This window comes from Acomys minous (assembly GCF_964271855.1).
Source record: "Acomys minous genome assembly, chromosome: 2".
Lineage (NCBI taxonomy): Eukaryota > Metazoa > Chordata > Mammalia > Rodentia > Muridae > Acomys > Acomys minous.
This window is the reverse complement of record NC_140484.1, coordinates 3,438,175-3,452,312: the sequence shown is the minus strand read 5'-3', so window position 1 is coordinate 3,452,312 and position 14,138 is coordinate 3,438,175. Positions and strand designations below refer to the sequence as shown.

General features: G+C 46.0%; 1 protein-coding gene across 5 annotated transcripts in view; it reads left to right on the top strand.

Moving 5' to 3' along the window:
* ATRNL1 (attractin like 1) overlaps nucleotides 1-14,138 on the top strand; it is a 566,124-nt gene that overhangs the window by 85,959 nt on the left and 466,027 nt on the right. For all 5 annotated transcript variants that reach the window (XM_084800216.1, XM_084800215.1, XM_084800217.1 and 2 more), the window contains exons 17-19: nucleotides 1,288-1,476; nucleotides 5,614-5,832; nucleotides 11,684-11,821. In XM_084800216.1, the coding sequence (XP_084656342.1) occupies nucleotides 1,288-1,476; nucleotides 5,614-5,832; nucleotides 11,684-11,821 (546 nt within the window). The remainder of the gene's footprint in view (nucleotides 1-1,287; nucleotides 1,477-5,613; nucleotides 5,833-11,683; nucleotides 11,822-14,138) is intronic.

Below are 14,138 nucleotides of genomic sequence, written 5' to 3'. Positions count from 1 at the left end.
TCGCTAGCTCTCTCTGAACTCTCACTGGCTGGTTCCTCTCAAAGCTGACTGATTCCATCTGGATTCTCTCGGCCTCTGGCTGAATTGCTGTGTTTGGCCTCCAACTAACTCTGCCACTTTGTTCTAGTCTTCTGGCTCTTTCTTACTCCCTCTGGTGACCTGCACTGAACTGCATGAACTCATGAACAAGCTCCACTCCACTGCACCAAGTTTCACTCCGTGCAGCTGAACCAGCTCCCGTCTCTACTCCTTTCTCTACCGTACTGTGTTCTTGCCTGAACTTTCTACTGTACTTTACTCTTACGTGTTGTCTTCTCTCCTCTCAGCTCTACTGTGCTGCTCCTAAGTAGCTTCTCTTTCCTGTCTGTTCTCATGAGAGTTGGGCGTATCCTATCTCTGACTCACCTGTCAAGTCTTTCCCTGGTTTGTCACTTTCTCTGTCCCTCAATTAGACATCACTTTCAAGCATGGCTTACGGTGTGTACTAAGGGCGAGTCTGCCTTCCAGCCGGATCACACAAACCTTAGAAGGTCTTTGGATGTGATCAGAGCAGCCATGTGGCTGGATTAAAATTCCTCTACAATTGTCATCCTAATGTATATGATTATTGCTATATCTTTGTGTTAAGATTTTATAGTAAGTTATATGTCTTCACTTGTTCATACAAAAGACATGGTCACGGGACCATTACTTACTTAAGATACGAACACTTATGTAGAAACGTGTGACTGGGACCATAGATAATGCTGGTTCTACACTGCTGACACAGTAGAAAGGGGAGCTCTCGTATTACATACAGTTTGCAGTTTTCAAAACTGTACATCCTATTCTTTAGCAAGAATTTATGAAAGAAATTATACATTTTCAAATTTAGCACTAAATTAGTACATATGACAGCTTTTTAAATTATTTGCCTCACATTATAATGTTTTAGTCTGCATAACTGAAACTTTTCAATAAATAGTAAAAAGACAAAACCCAAGCATTTGTGTTAAAATGATATTACCAGGGGCCTGGAGAGACGTTTGTGTGGATAAGAGCGCTGGCTTCCCTTCCAGGGGACCTGGATTTGATTCTCAGCCCACGCATGGCGCCCATCACCATCCCTTACGTCACTTCCAGATCTGATGTCCTCCTCTTCTGGCCTCTGCAGGTACCAGGCGAGGCTGTGGCGGCCAACAAATATGACGCGAAACACCCAATCACACAACTGAAAAATAGAGAGTAATTTTTTTTTAAAAAAAGGAGTTACCAAATGAAATAATTGCCATTATTGATTTGTTCCAGTCAGTCCAAATCAAAATGCAAGGCCGTGCAAGAAGCCATGCTCCCTGAGGACCTCTTGCTCCAACTGTACCAGCAATGGCATGGAGTGCATGTGGTGCAGCAGCACAAAGCGCTGCGTGGACTCTAACGCTTACATCATCTCGTTTCCGTACGGACAGTGCCTGGAGTGGCAGACTGCCACCTGCTCTCGTAAGTACAGACGGAAAGGAATTGAACGTTTAGGGCATTTGGAATAATGAGAAAAATAGTACTATCCCAGAGAGGTCTAAAATCTGTTAGCGCCCGATTTACACTGTGATAGCCCCATTTCCCACTATGTTTGACCTGTGTCCTGGACGCTGGGCATGGTGTACAGGCAACAGTGTCATGTGGTGTCTCAGCGTTCCGTGTCACACTCTCACGCCCCCACACTTCTGTTCCTTAGGCAACTGACACTCCTCACGCACAGAGACCAGTTGTTTTGTATGTAGCTCAGTTTGTATTTGTCTAAACAATCTTTCAACATTAGGTTAAAATAAATGTTTTAATTTCTTGGCAAACCTATCAGTGTTGCTAGACCACACACACTAAATTGTTAAGCAATGCATAGGTAGGTGGTGAAGCTATCTAGTAAGAATTCTTGTGGCTGTGAGAGAAGGTTAGAGACTGTGTCAGGCAGTGTTCTTTAGAGGAGCAGGTCCAAGAGGATTCATGTAACGGAGGATTTGCTGCGTGGCATAGATGCCGTCATGGTGGTCCACATGGCCAAGAGGCTGAGGACGCTGTAGCTGCTCAGGGCAGGGGCTTACGCCGCAGCAGCGCCAGGTTAGTGTGGAAGGCCCGGTGTCCCCAGAGCATCACTGATCCTCAGCCCATGCTGGGACCCCAGGAAACTGGAGCCCGGTTTAAATAAAGAGTAGCAATTGCAGTATAGGTAGATGTGTTGTCTATCAGTGAGAAGCCAGCACAGGCAGGCAGCACATTTCCCTGAACCTCCTCAAGCCATTGTTAAAGGAAGCGTTTGCCTGGGGCCTTTAGTTTCCAGAAGGCTATGCTGCAGTCACAGCAGGGAGCTTAGTGGCTGGGAGGCAGGTGTGGCACTGAGAGCTTAGATCCGATCCACAGGCATCTGGTGACACGGGGTGATGGTGGGCATGGGAGAGAAAGAAATATTGTGCCTGCTGTGGGCTTTTGAACCCCCAAAGGCGGCACACCCCCTAACCCTTCCTAAACAGCTCTACTAACTGGGAGCCAAGTATTCAAATATGAGTCTAGAGGGACCATTCTTTCTTTCTGTTTTTATTGAAAATAGATTTTTACCCCTCAAATAATATAGTTTCTTCCCCTCTCCTCCTTCCAGTTCTCCCTTGGTCTCCTTCCGTTTGGATCCTCCCTCTCTGTCTCACTAGAAAGTAAGCAGGCACAGGCATTTACGGGATAATAACAATATAATTAATATAATATAATATAATAATCTGGCATCTCAGAATTGGTCAAACAAACAAATAAACAAACAGAAGGGAAAGAGCCTAAGAGAAGGCACAAGAGCCAGAGATCTACTCATTTGTTTACTCAGGAAGCCCATAAATAAAACCAAACTAAAAGCCGTGATGTGTACATAGAGGACCTGGTACAGCCCCCTGCAGACCCCGCATGTGCACATGTAGATGGTGAAAGTGGCTCACCACGCAAACAAACAAACAAACAAACAAACAAACTGAAAGACGAAAACTACATGTTCATCTCATCAGATGCAGAAAGGGCCTTTGACAAAACTCAGCACTCTTTCATGATGGAGAGATTAGGGGCGCAAGGGGAACACCTCAACATCCAGTTCACAGCAAGTCCAGAGCCAGCATCAACTTAATGGAGGCAAATGGGACAAGGCTGTCCACTCTCTCCACACCTGTTCAACGTAGTGCTTGAAGTCTTAGCTAGAGCACCAGGACACGGAAGGAGATGATGAGGTTACAAACTGGAAAGGAAAAAGCCAGAGTGTCTTTAATTGCAGGTGATAGGATTGTCTATGTAAGTGACCCCTAAATCCCACTGGGAAACTCCTACAGCTGATAGACACTTTTAGCAAAGTATTTAGACACAAGATTACCTCACGGGAATCAGTAGTTTCTCTCCAAAGGTCAAACACTGAGGGGGAATCGGGGAAGCAGCACTGTTCACAGTAGCCTCCTGGGTAACTAACCAAGCAAGCAAAAGACTTGTGTGATAGAAACTTTAAGACTCTGAAGAAAGAAACGAAGAAGATATCAGAAGATGGAAAGAGCTCCATCCTGCCAAAAGCAACCTACAGATTCAGTGCAATCCCCATCAAAACTTCAGGACAATTTTTCACAGATCTTGAAAGGACAGTTTTCAGCTTCATACGAAAACACAAAAAGCCCAAGATACCGAAATCAGCCCTGATTCCGAGATGTGTCACAGAGCTACGGTATTGGCACAAAAGCAGACATGTTGATCAGTGGCATCAAATTGAAGACCCAGACATAAGCCCACACTTGTGTGCACACTTGATTTTTGATGAAGAAGCGAGAAGCACAAATTTCCTAGGCACCCTCCTTCAGACTGTGAGACCTGCAGGGCCGACTGTCTCTTGTGCCATGCAGTCAGCTTTATGTCATCATGTGGCAGTCAGCAATTGTAGCATCGCAGTAACATAACTGCACCTATGTGAGGTTTGATAGCTTTTATTATTTCTTTTGTTATTTTTATTTTATTATTTCTAAAACGTAAAGCACCGCTTTGAAGACAGGCAGCGTAACTGTCAGCAGTTATGTGAGCTATCCTCGGATGTCCATGGAAATTCTTCAGATTAAGGAAATGAAGGAGGGGTATGGCAGATTGAGGGGTGACCAGTTGCTAAGTATCTGCTATAGGGATTGACATCTATCACAGTGTATGGGGAAGATGTAGCCCCAAGTAGACAGTATATCCTGATTACAGTCTCCCCTCCCTCCACTCCTCCCAGCTCCTCCCCAGCTCCCCTCAGTCCCCTCCCCTCCTGTTCCACTCCCTTTCTGTCTCTCATTACCAAACAACAGGCTTCTAAGAGATAGCAACCAAACATGACAAAATACAGTCTAAAAGAAAGGAGGCTGGACCAGGCAACCCAACAGAAGGAGAGGAGCCAAAGAGCAGCCACAAGAATCAGAGACCCCTTTGTTTACACAATCCGTAGCCCCATAAAACACTAAGCTGAAAGCTGTAATATATACACAGGGGACCAGGTATAGACCCAGTAGGCCAGGTGTGGACCCCGTAGGCCAGGTGCGGACCCTGTAGGCCAGGTGCGGACCCCGTAGGCCAGGTGCGGACCCTGTAGGCCAGGTGTGGACCCCGTAGGCCAGGTGCGGACCCTGTAGGCCAGGTGCGGACCCCGTAGGGCAGGTGCGGACCCTGTAGGCCAGGTGCGGACCCTGTAGGCCAGGTGTGGACCCCGTAGGCCAGGTGCGGACCCTGTAGGCCAGATGCGGACCCCGTAGGCCAGGTGCAGACCCTGTAGGCCGGGTGCAGACCCCATAGGCAAGGTGCAGACCCCGTAGGCTGTGTGCAGACCCTGTAGGCTGTATGCAGACCTGTAGGCCCTGTGCTTGCTGCTTCAGACCCTGTGAGCCTGGCTCAGTTGGTTGAGAGGGCCTTTTCTCCTGCTGGTCTCCATCCCCTCTGCCCCTCTTCTGTGTGGTTCCCTGAGTTCTGAAGGGAGAGATGGGATGGAGACATCTCTTCAGAGCTGTGTGTTCCAGGGACCCATGAAGATGCTCATGAATTCCCTGCCTACAAAGTTAAATAAGTGAAATAATTTTGTTTCTCATTACATTTAGTGATGGTTCTTACCTGCTGCCTCCTCACATCCAGCCTTCAAGGTTCTTGGCCCTCAAACAGCTCACAACAAATACAATTCTCAGTGAATTCTTGAATCTACCATTTTGCTGTTGGTGGTCTCGTGTTTATTGGGCCTCTGGGTCAGCTCCTCAATGTACTGGCAAGAAACTCAGGAGTCTTTAAGTACTGCCCTAATTTTTTCTGTGTTATAGTTACCATGCTTTTGTTTTAGTTTTTGCTTTCCCTTTTAACATCCAATTGATCTTCTCTTGTGCATGACATGTGTTATGTATACACGTGTGCATATTTATTTGTCCATACATACATGTGTACGAGGAGGTTTTCGTATCTCATAGGCATTTATGCAATGCCTGTATATTTATGCAAAAATATCTGTATTACCTACAGATGACATTTTGTTTATTTTTTAGTATCACATCCTTCTGAAGCATGTAAATCTGCGTGATTATAAAAATCACACTTTTGTTTTTTAATGCTCCTGTCATGCAGCTCAAAATTGCTCTGGATTGAGAACATGTGGACAGTGCTTGGAGCAGCCTGGCTGTGGCTGGTGCAACGACCCCAGTAACACCGGGAGAGGGTACTGCACTGAAGGGTCTTCCCGGGGGCCCATGAGGCTTGGCGGCACGCACAGGAGCGACGTGGTTCTTGACACCAGCCTTTGCCCCAAAGAGAAGGACTATGAGTGGTCGTTTATCCAGTGCCCAGGTAACGACAATGTCACGTTCTTCACGAATGCACCGCTGTGTCTTACTGTTCGTATCATCATAGTATCTTAGAATTGTCACGTTCTCCAGCGTTCCTGTGACCCACACGGCTGAGTGTGGATATGGCATACTGAACATCCACAGTAAAGTGTCACGTGACCTTATTTTGAAAGCCACCTTTGGTATTCACTACTACTCAGATTCGAAGATCACTGGGCTCTCTGCACACTTCTGTATTCCTTACCCTGCTTGAATACGGGAAGAGAGTTGACCTTGAAACATCAATGTACTCAACATGTGTTTGCTGAGCACGCCCCATGCGCTAAGTACAGTACACAGTGTTTTAGGCACTAGAGACATAGTAGCTAATGAAGTGGCTCAAAAATCAGTGCCCTCATGGAGAGTACATGTTTCTTAAAATAAATGACATTTATGAGGTTGTGTGACAGATGAGTGCTAGTCAATGGAAGAAGGGGGTTGAAGCTTGCTCTTAGAAGGCGATGAGAGCCTGAAGGAGAAGAAGATGAGGCGTGTCCCGGCTGGGGCGCCTGTGTGATGAGCTGCAGAGACGGTGGCAGCAGGGCAAGGCCCTTTATTGAGGAGCTGCTTCTAAGAGGTATAAATGAAGGAATGAGGAGAACTTAATGTGGAGCTGGAAAAATCAATGACATGTGTGTCACCAGGCTGGCTACCACCCCAGCGTGCAGCCCTCAGACCCCCTGGGGGCAGGGGAGGTCCCGATGGACGCTCTTAGGAGCTGCTTCTCTGACGCTGGGTGCTCATCCACTGCCCAACATCTTCCTGATGCCCTGTGGGTACTAAACCCTGCTCTTCTGAGCTGATGCAGCCATTCTCTCAAATAGTTTTCCTTGGCACCAGTGGAAGCCCTGAAGCAGAAAAGTGAGAGCTAGCCAGAGTTTACTTTAGATGAGACGTGAGACGTTCGCATTGCCCCACTGAGGCCACAGGGCTGAGTGAGAGTGAAAAAACAGCAAGCAACAAACAACAAAGAGCAATCACACAGATGGAGCTACAGAGCGCTGTAGCTGCATTTTAAGTGGCGTTTGCTTACCAACAGATTGCTGTGCTAATTTTAAAGGGGAGTCTGAAACAGACCGAGGTGTGTGGATGGAGCATTAGTCATTCTCAGGAGATGGGGCATCACATAACCTCTGAGGAGGCGTGGAAGCGCTCCGTACTGTGTTCTAGGGATGTAGCTCACTGGTAGATTACTGCCTGGCCTCTACAGGCTGTTGGTGCAATGCCTCGTACTGCAAGGCAAAAATAAACAAAATCCATACCCATTTGCCACAAAAAGGTGGGACTTTTGCAATTCTATAAACCGAAAATTCTGTAAACCTAAATTTCAAAGTACAATTTGAAAAAGACACAGGAGTTTTAGAAAAGTACTCTGAAGGAAAGTTACAGAAGGAAGACTGTAGTCATTGGGATCAAAGATCCTTCGAGCACACTGAAGAGGTCGCAGTGCAAGACAGAATCCACAGCGAGGAAGGTGAGTGCCAGGGAACATTCCGCATTCCAGAGAAATAAACACAGGAAAATGCAAAGTGCAGCAGAGGTCAACTTTAACACTGATGTCCTGCTGTGAGACGCAGGCACCAAACACAATTAGTGCCATTTGATTCAAATAGAAAATAGTTTTCTGTAGGGGTTCAATATTTACTGCATGTATCAGATCTAGCCAATGGACAGGGCGTTCTCCACAGTTGTGTGGAGAGCGGGGACTGACTCTGACATGAACTCTGGTGCCCCCATATCTGACCACCTCCCCTTGGTGGGGACGGCTGGTGGCACTCAGAGAAAGAATAAGCAGGCTGCCAAGATGAGACTTGATAGCCTATGACCATATAGTGGGGGAGGAGGTCCCCCTCAGTCATAGACCTAGGGGACGGGAATAGGGTGAAAGTGGGAGGGAGGGAGGAATGGAAGGATGCAAATGAAGGGGAAACAATTGAGATGTAATCTGAATATATTCATTAAATAATAATAAAAAAAAATAGTTTTCTGGGAACATCATTAGGATTTGAGGAGCCGGTGTGGTCTGGTGCCTTAGTGTAGGGATAAAGCCATGTTCAGCCTCACATCTCAGCTGTGTGCTTCCTCAGCCCGGAAGTTACCGTTAGAGGTGGCCTCTTAAATTAGCTGGATGGCTAATCTTACTACTTGCTTTACTGAGAGGTGTCTCGTTGCATGGTGAGCATCTCTGCCTTCTGTGAGGGCTGCTCTAGGCAGGGTTAGCCAAAGGGAGGAAGAGCTGACTGTGGGCGTCATTGTCTCCTAGGCCGGGGCCTGGAAGAAATAGAAATGGAAGATGGACAGAGTGAGTTAGAGTCCGTGCTCCCCTCGCTTTTGATGGCCATGCTGTGCACTGCTGTATGCTCTGACCACAGGTCAATATAGTAATCCCCTCTTGAATTGGTTCCAGGGGTTTTGACATAGTGGTAGAAAAATTTAAAATCTGGCACCAGACGGTAGGTCTGGCCGTGGGGCTGAGAAGCCTTTGCAGGTTTGAAAACGCCGCGAGCTGCAGGCTAGAGTGAGGCGGAAGGATGTGCAAGCGGGACTCAGTGGATGTGTCCTCTGGGAGCTGAGGGGACCAGAGAACTCTGAAGATGTGCTCATGAGATTTCAGATGGGAGCAAAGGCTCTTGGGAGTTGGGTTAGCGGCTACCTGTGCTGCTTTCTGGTAAGAATTTGTGAAAATTTGGTCTGTGTCCCAAGACTGTGGAGTGAAGTTCAAAAGCGAGGAATTAAATTGGCAGAGTGAACTCTAAGGCGGCCCAGGGTTCCTGCTGTGGTGTGGTTGCTGCTGCTTGCTTTCAGTCAGGTTTGCAGCGAGACTTTGTGAAGAAACAACTGAATCAGGCACAGAAGCCCAAAGACAAGAGCTTTTTAACCAGCACCGCACAGGCCTCCCCTGGTCTTGTCTCTCATCTGTGAGGAGAAGCTGTTGTCTCTTCTACCACAGGGGCTTGATGTTTACTTTCAGAGCATAAGTCTCTGCAGCCAAGTCCTCCTGGGCTCTCATCACACGTCTCTTCCTACTTCGCACTCCCCTCCCTGCGTGTGTGTGTGCGTGTGTGCGTGTGTGTGTGTGTATGTGTGTGTATGTGTGCGCGTGTGCGTGTGTGTGTGTGTGTGTGTGTGTGTGTGGAGATGGGCCAATGTTTAAGAGCCCTGGGTGTACTTCCAGAAGGTCTGGGTTGGATTCCCAGCACCACATGGCAGCTCACAGCCTCCAGGGGACCGAACCCTCTCCTCTGGCTCCCAAGGGCACTGCACACGTGCTGCACAGACTTACAAGCAGGCAAGAGACCCTTAACATCAGGGAAAATTTTGAAAAAAAGAAAAGGAGTATGTGGCTTGCAGAGTCTAGCACACACTTCCTTCCTGTCTCTGTTCTGTGGTGTATTTGCGTGACCTGTAGATCTGTTTCAAGGAGTCATCCTGAGCTGCCTTTGTGAGGTCTGAGAGGCCCCGCAGAGGTTGTTTCATATGCTGGTTTGACCTTAGAGTTCGCTCGCCACGTAGTTAACTTGCACTTCAGAAGAGAGTTTAGATTTTTGTGTGGCCTGTTCCTTCCATGCATAGCCTTCAGCGGCATGGCAGCCTGTGTTCTGCCTCTCTGGGAACCTGTGTGTCCCTCTGGATGCAGGTGGTGACTTCAGGTTATAAACATGATTCATTTCCTTTCATTTCTGGAAGGTGGCAGCAGTTGTATTTCCTGGCTGTGCCAGACTTTGGAGCCCATGCTTGCTGACGCCGCTCGTCTGTCCTGTGGAGAATACAGGGTCCCTTCTAACCCCGTCTTTATTGGTCTTGTTTTGAAACCATGCCTCGTTTTCAGTCCCTGGCAATTTCTTTTTCTTTTAAGATAAGCTATATATTGAAGAAGGTTGTGAGTAATTTTTTTTCCCTTTGACTCTCTGTGTAAATATGTTGGAAATTTACTAATGTCATGAAGATATTTTTAAATGCTGCACATCTGTTTATAGAGAGCCCATATTTTCAGAACTATGTGCTTTATTTGCATATCAAATGATGAATTTGTCATTATGTTTTATTTTGATTTTTTTTCTGTTTGTGTTTCCATAAATAAGGAGCCATCTGGGGTAGATTTAAAATGTAGGCAAAATAAAATAGATGGATTATCTTTAGTTTTATTTGTGCTCTATACTTATGTTGATACTAGAACATTTAAAATAAGTCTGTCCTGTAAGAATCATTCTGTGACAGGCTGTCCTGCTTGCTGACATAGCCCTGTGGCAGGGTCTGATCAACACCGTGGGCCCAGGACAGCAGCCTTTCCTTGTCTGCGTTTGATGCAGCCTTTATGTGTGGGTCCAGCTTTTTACAGCGCGCCTCGTCCCTTGTCATTGATAGTTTTGTTTGATGTAAGCTATAACAGTTGGTAGCACCCTCCCTTCCCAGAATTCCCTCCTGCGGTTGTTTCTAAATTCTATCATGTCTGTGTGAGGCACCCTCTTTATTAGATCCCCTGTAATACGTTTATCAGCAGCCATGTGGAGCTGGGTCCAAGGAGCATGCGTCTTGGCTGCCCTTGAGTTTTTCTCATTCAGACAGGAAAGGTTGATTGGCATTTGGCCTGCTGCGGTACTTTAATTTTAGGGTGTTATTGGTACCCGATGCTGCTGTTGTAGGAACACTCCTCTCCTAGCTCAGTCATGCTCTGAGTGATGCTATATGTGAGAGCTACATGCACCCTTCCTATTCAGAAGCAAGGGCCCAGGGTTAAATAATTTTCTCATGTGGTTGGAAATTCCATGAAGTATACGAGGCTCTTTCTTATTTTGGTTCTTTGGGCAATTCTCTGTGTCTAGTGGATACTCATTTTTTTAAAAACCCAAGTGAATTAATTATGTGTATGGCATAGATGTCCAAACTCCCCCATAAGCATGTAAGCACTATAGAAGTTTTAACAATGTGATGTTTTATTATAAGGAACGCCAAGCTTGTTGTTGGCAATAGATGATGCAGAAAGAGCTTGCCGAACTGTCTGCCATCACCCACTGCTTGAAGGGCATATTTGTGAAGTTTAAACTATTTGAAAGCAAAATTTTGATATTTTAAATATATTAGTTTGCATATTTGATTTTCTTTATTCTGAACTTTTTGTTAATAGATTTTCTTATTTATAGATGGTTTAAAAACTGTCTTCTTATTTTAAGAAAATACACCTTTATTCAAATTAAAAGTTTCCCTTTGTTCTTAAAATAAAGATCTATTGCCTGATAACTTTCTGTATTTATAATTTGTTATTAAATTTAAATATGTTGCCAGGCGTGGTGGTGCACGCCTTTAATCCCAGCACTTGGGAGGCAGAGGCAGGTGAATCACTGTGAGTTCGAGGCCAGGCTGGTCTACAAAGTGAGTACAGGACAGCCAAGGCTACACAGAGAAACCATGTCTCGAAAACAAACAAACAAACAAAAAAGTTATGATGTGGTAAGAACCTCCCATCCTTTATCAAAGCTATATTATCTAATCTTTATGTAATTTAATAGATAAAAAGTTCACATGACTCTTTAATGAGTGTGTTGAGGTATTCCTTACTTACGTGCAGTCTCTCTGTTATTTCACATTGCCTCTAGCCCTCACATCTTATAAATAATGAGGTCAACTGTGGCTACAATCGGGCGCATCTACTGCCTTGTATTGATACTTCAGCCGCCTGTGTTATGCATTTAAAATTGAATAATGCTTCCGACTGTGCTAGAACCAGATTTTAAAAGTAACTTCTGTCTCAAGTGACTTGTGTACACTTTTATTATTACTTAGTTATTTGTGGTGCTGCTTACTGTTTCCTGCAGCTTGCCAGTGTAACGGACACAGCACGTGCATCAGTAACAACGTCTGTGAGCAGTGTAAGAACCTCACCACCGGGCAGCAGTGTCAGGAGTGCATGCCAGGGTATTACGGAGACCCGACCAATGGCGGGCAGTGCACAGGTAAATGTTTCTACTTACTTCAGTGTGTTTTTGCTAACCGAAAGAAAATAAGAAATGAGGTATCACTTTTAGAAAATATACCTGGAATTATTCTGTGATATGCTTATTTTTAAACTATTACCTTTTAGTTCAAATTGAATGTATACTTATTACAAGAAATTTAGTAGAAAGTGTATATAATCTCATTATTAAGGTAGCCAGTGCGGAGAGTTTTTTGATAGGAGATGGCAGACAGTTATAGAAAGACGCCTAAAGCAGGTAGGATTTCTTTTTGGACAGTGTGGGAGTGAAGGGAATGAGTTTGGTCTGAAAAATCATTCGGTCACTGTGTAAAAACACCTGTTTTGACTGGCTTCTTTCTCTTTAGCTTCTTCTTTCATTTTCACTGTAGCTCTAGCTCAATACCTTGCCCCCAGCCTCCTGTTCTCCACCTGGCTATGTACCCGACAGTAGGACCATCCAGTGGGGTGTTGGGAACTTATCAGTGGCCAATTCTCCCTCCCTTGGCTAATGTATCTCCTCAGCTAGGGGTGGAATTCCATGGCCCGTTCCCCATCCATGCCTAGCTTTCCACTGTTTTGCTCTTACAGAGGTCACGTGCATGCAGTTAGAGCCACTGGGAGGCCGTGGGTGTAGCTTTCCTGCTGTGAGTGGACACCCGGCTACTACCACTGGCTTTTATAGTCTTTCTGACCCCTTTTCTGTTATGAGCCCTGAACCTGGTGGGGAGAGTATGCAACATGTGTGTCCTACTCAGGGCTGGCCGAACTAGGCAGTCTCCTGCGCCCTACGCTTTGGCCATCTGTGAGTCTCTGCTGTCCACTGCAACAGCAAGGCTTTCTGATGACAGTTGTGAGCTATGCTAAGCCATTGGCCTAATAGATTAGATATGCATTTAAAGTACAGTTAAATATTATATTCATTTAGCATGATGCTGGCAGCAAATTCTTCCTAGAGTTTATTTTATAACACATCCGGCTAATGGTTCTTGGACCAATTAAAAAGGACCAGGTATGAATTTTGTCTTGTGGAGTGGCCTTCAATCTGACCAGGAAGTGGTTGGTCACTGCCAGAACGTGTCACTGTTGCTCAGTGGGCATGCCTCGCTACAGTGTTCACAGCTAGGTAACTGTTGAATTCTGCCCCCTGAGTTTTGTACCTAGCACCTTCTGGCCCTGTGGAAGCCAGCCAGGAGGGACGAAGCATCTACATCACTACCAGTTTGGTTTCTCCACGTCCCTATGACCACTTCCTTAGCAAGTGTCCTGCCATCTCTTTCTGGAAAGTAATGAAGATGTTTTTCACTACGTTTTTGAGAGAAGAGTGTTAGAGACAAAAGTAGCAGCTATGATGAACCTCCTTTGATATTGTCTCTAATGTACTCGAGAGAAAGCAACAATCCCTAGAGGAACTGATGAGAGGGATGTGGTTTGCAGAGGTGAGGGCGCGTGAAAGAGAGCGTAGAGGCTTATGGGAAATGGTGAGAACTTGAGCGCGTGCTCCGAGTAGGAGAACCATTCATGCTTCTGAGAGGAAGTGTGAAGACTTACTTTTAAAAATGATGATTATAGGTCCTGTTTCCAAAGTAAACAGTGAAGACTGAAGGTTCAAGGGGAACGTCATTGAAGTGATAAGGGTGAGAGATGATGGAGCTTGGACCGGGGTGCTATAGTGAGAGGGGTGCAGCCTCATTAGGTTCTGAATGTGTCTTCCAGGTGGACACTCCCGTTTTGACATAATAGATTTGATGTGGGCATTCCACTTGGTTACAGCTAGAACAGCTGTAGGTGGAAAACAATTCATTTGGCCATGTTCTGTTCCCAACGCTGTCAGGCTTGAGAGTGGAGATGTGGACAAGGCAGGATGTGGACAAGGCAGGGAGGCGTGCAGATGTGCAGTTCTGGACGAGCTCTAGGGTAGAAGGTTTCAGTGCCCATGTGGCGTGCAAAGCCACAACACTGGGTGTGGTTCTCAGGGAAGTCAGTGGAGAGGAGACAAGGACTGGGGCTCAGGCTGGAGACGAGCAGCCCGAGGTGTAGGAGGGTGCGACGGAAGGAAGGAGCCACAGTAGGAAATGCAGAAGGCCTGAGGTGCTCACGTTGTGTGGAGACTGTCACCCAGAATCGGGACACTAGCGGTGGAGCGGATAAGATTGCTGGGTTCAGCAAGAGCCATTTACAGGAACAGTTTTCCTGGAGGCAATGAGTGGAAATGTTTTCTATGGATTAAAGAGAAGGGGGTATCACAGATGAACCAACAACAATGAAAAATGTATCCGTATCATGCAAAGGTTTTGGGAGTCTAAGGTTTAGGACCT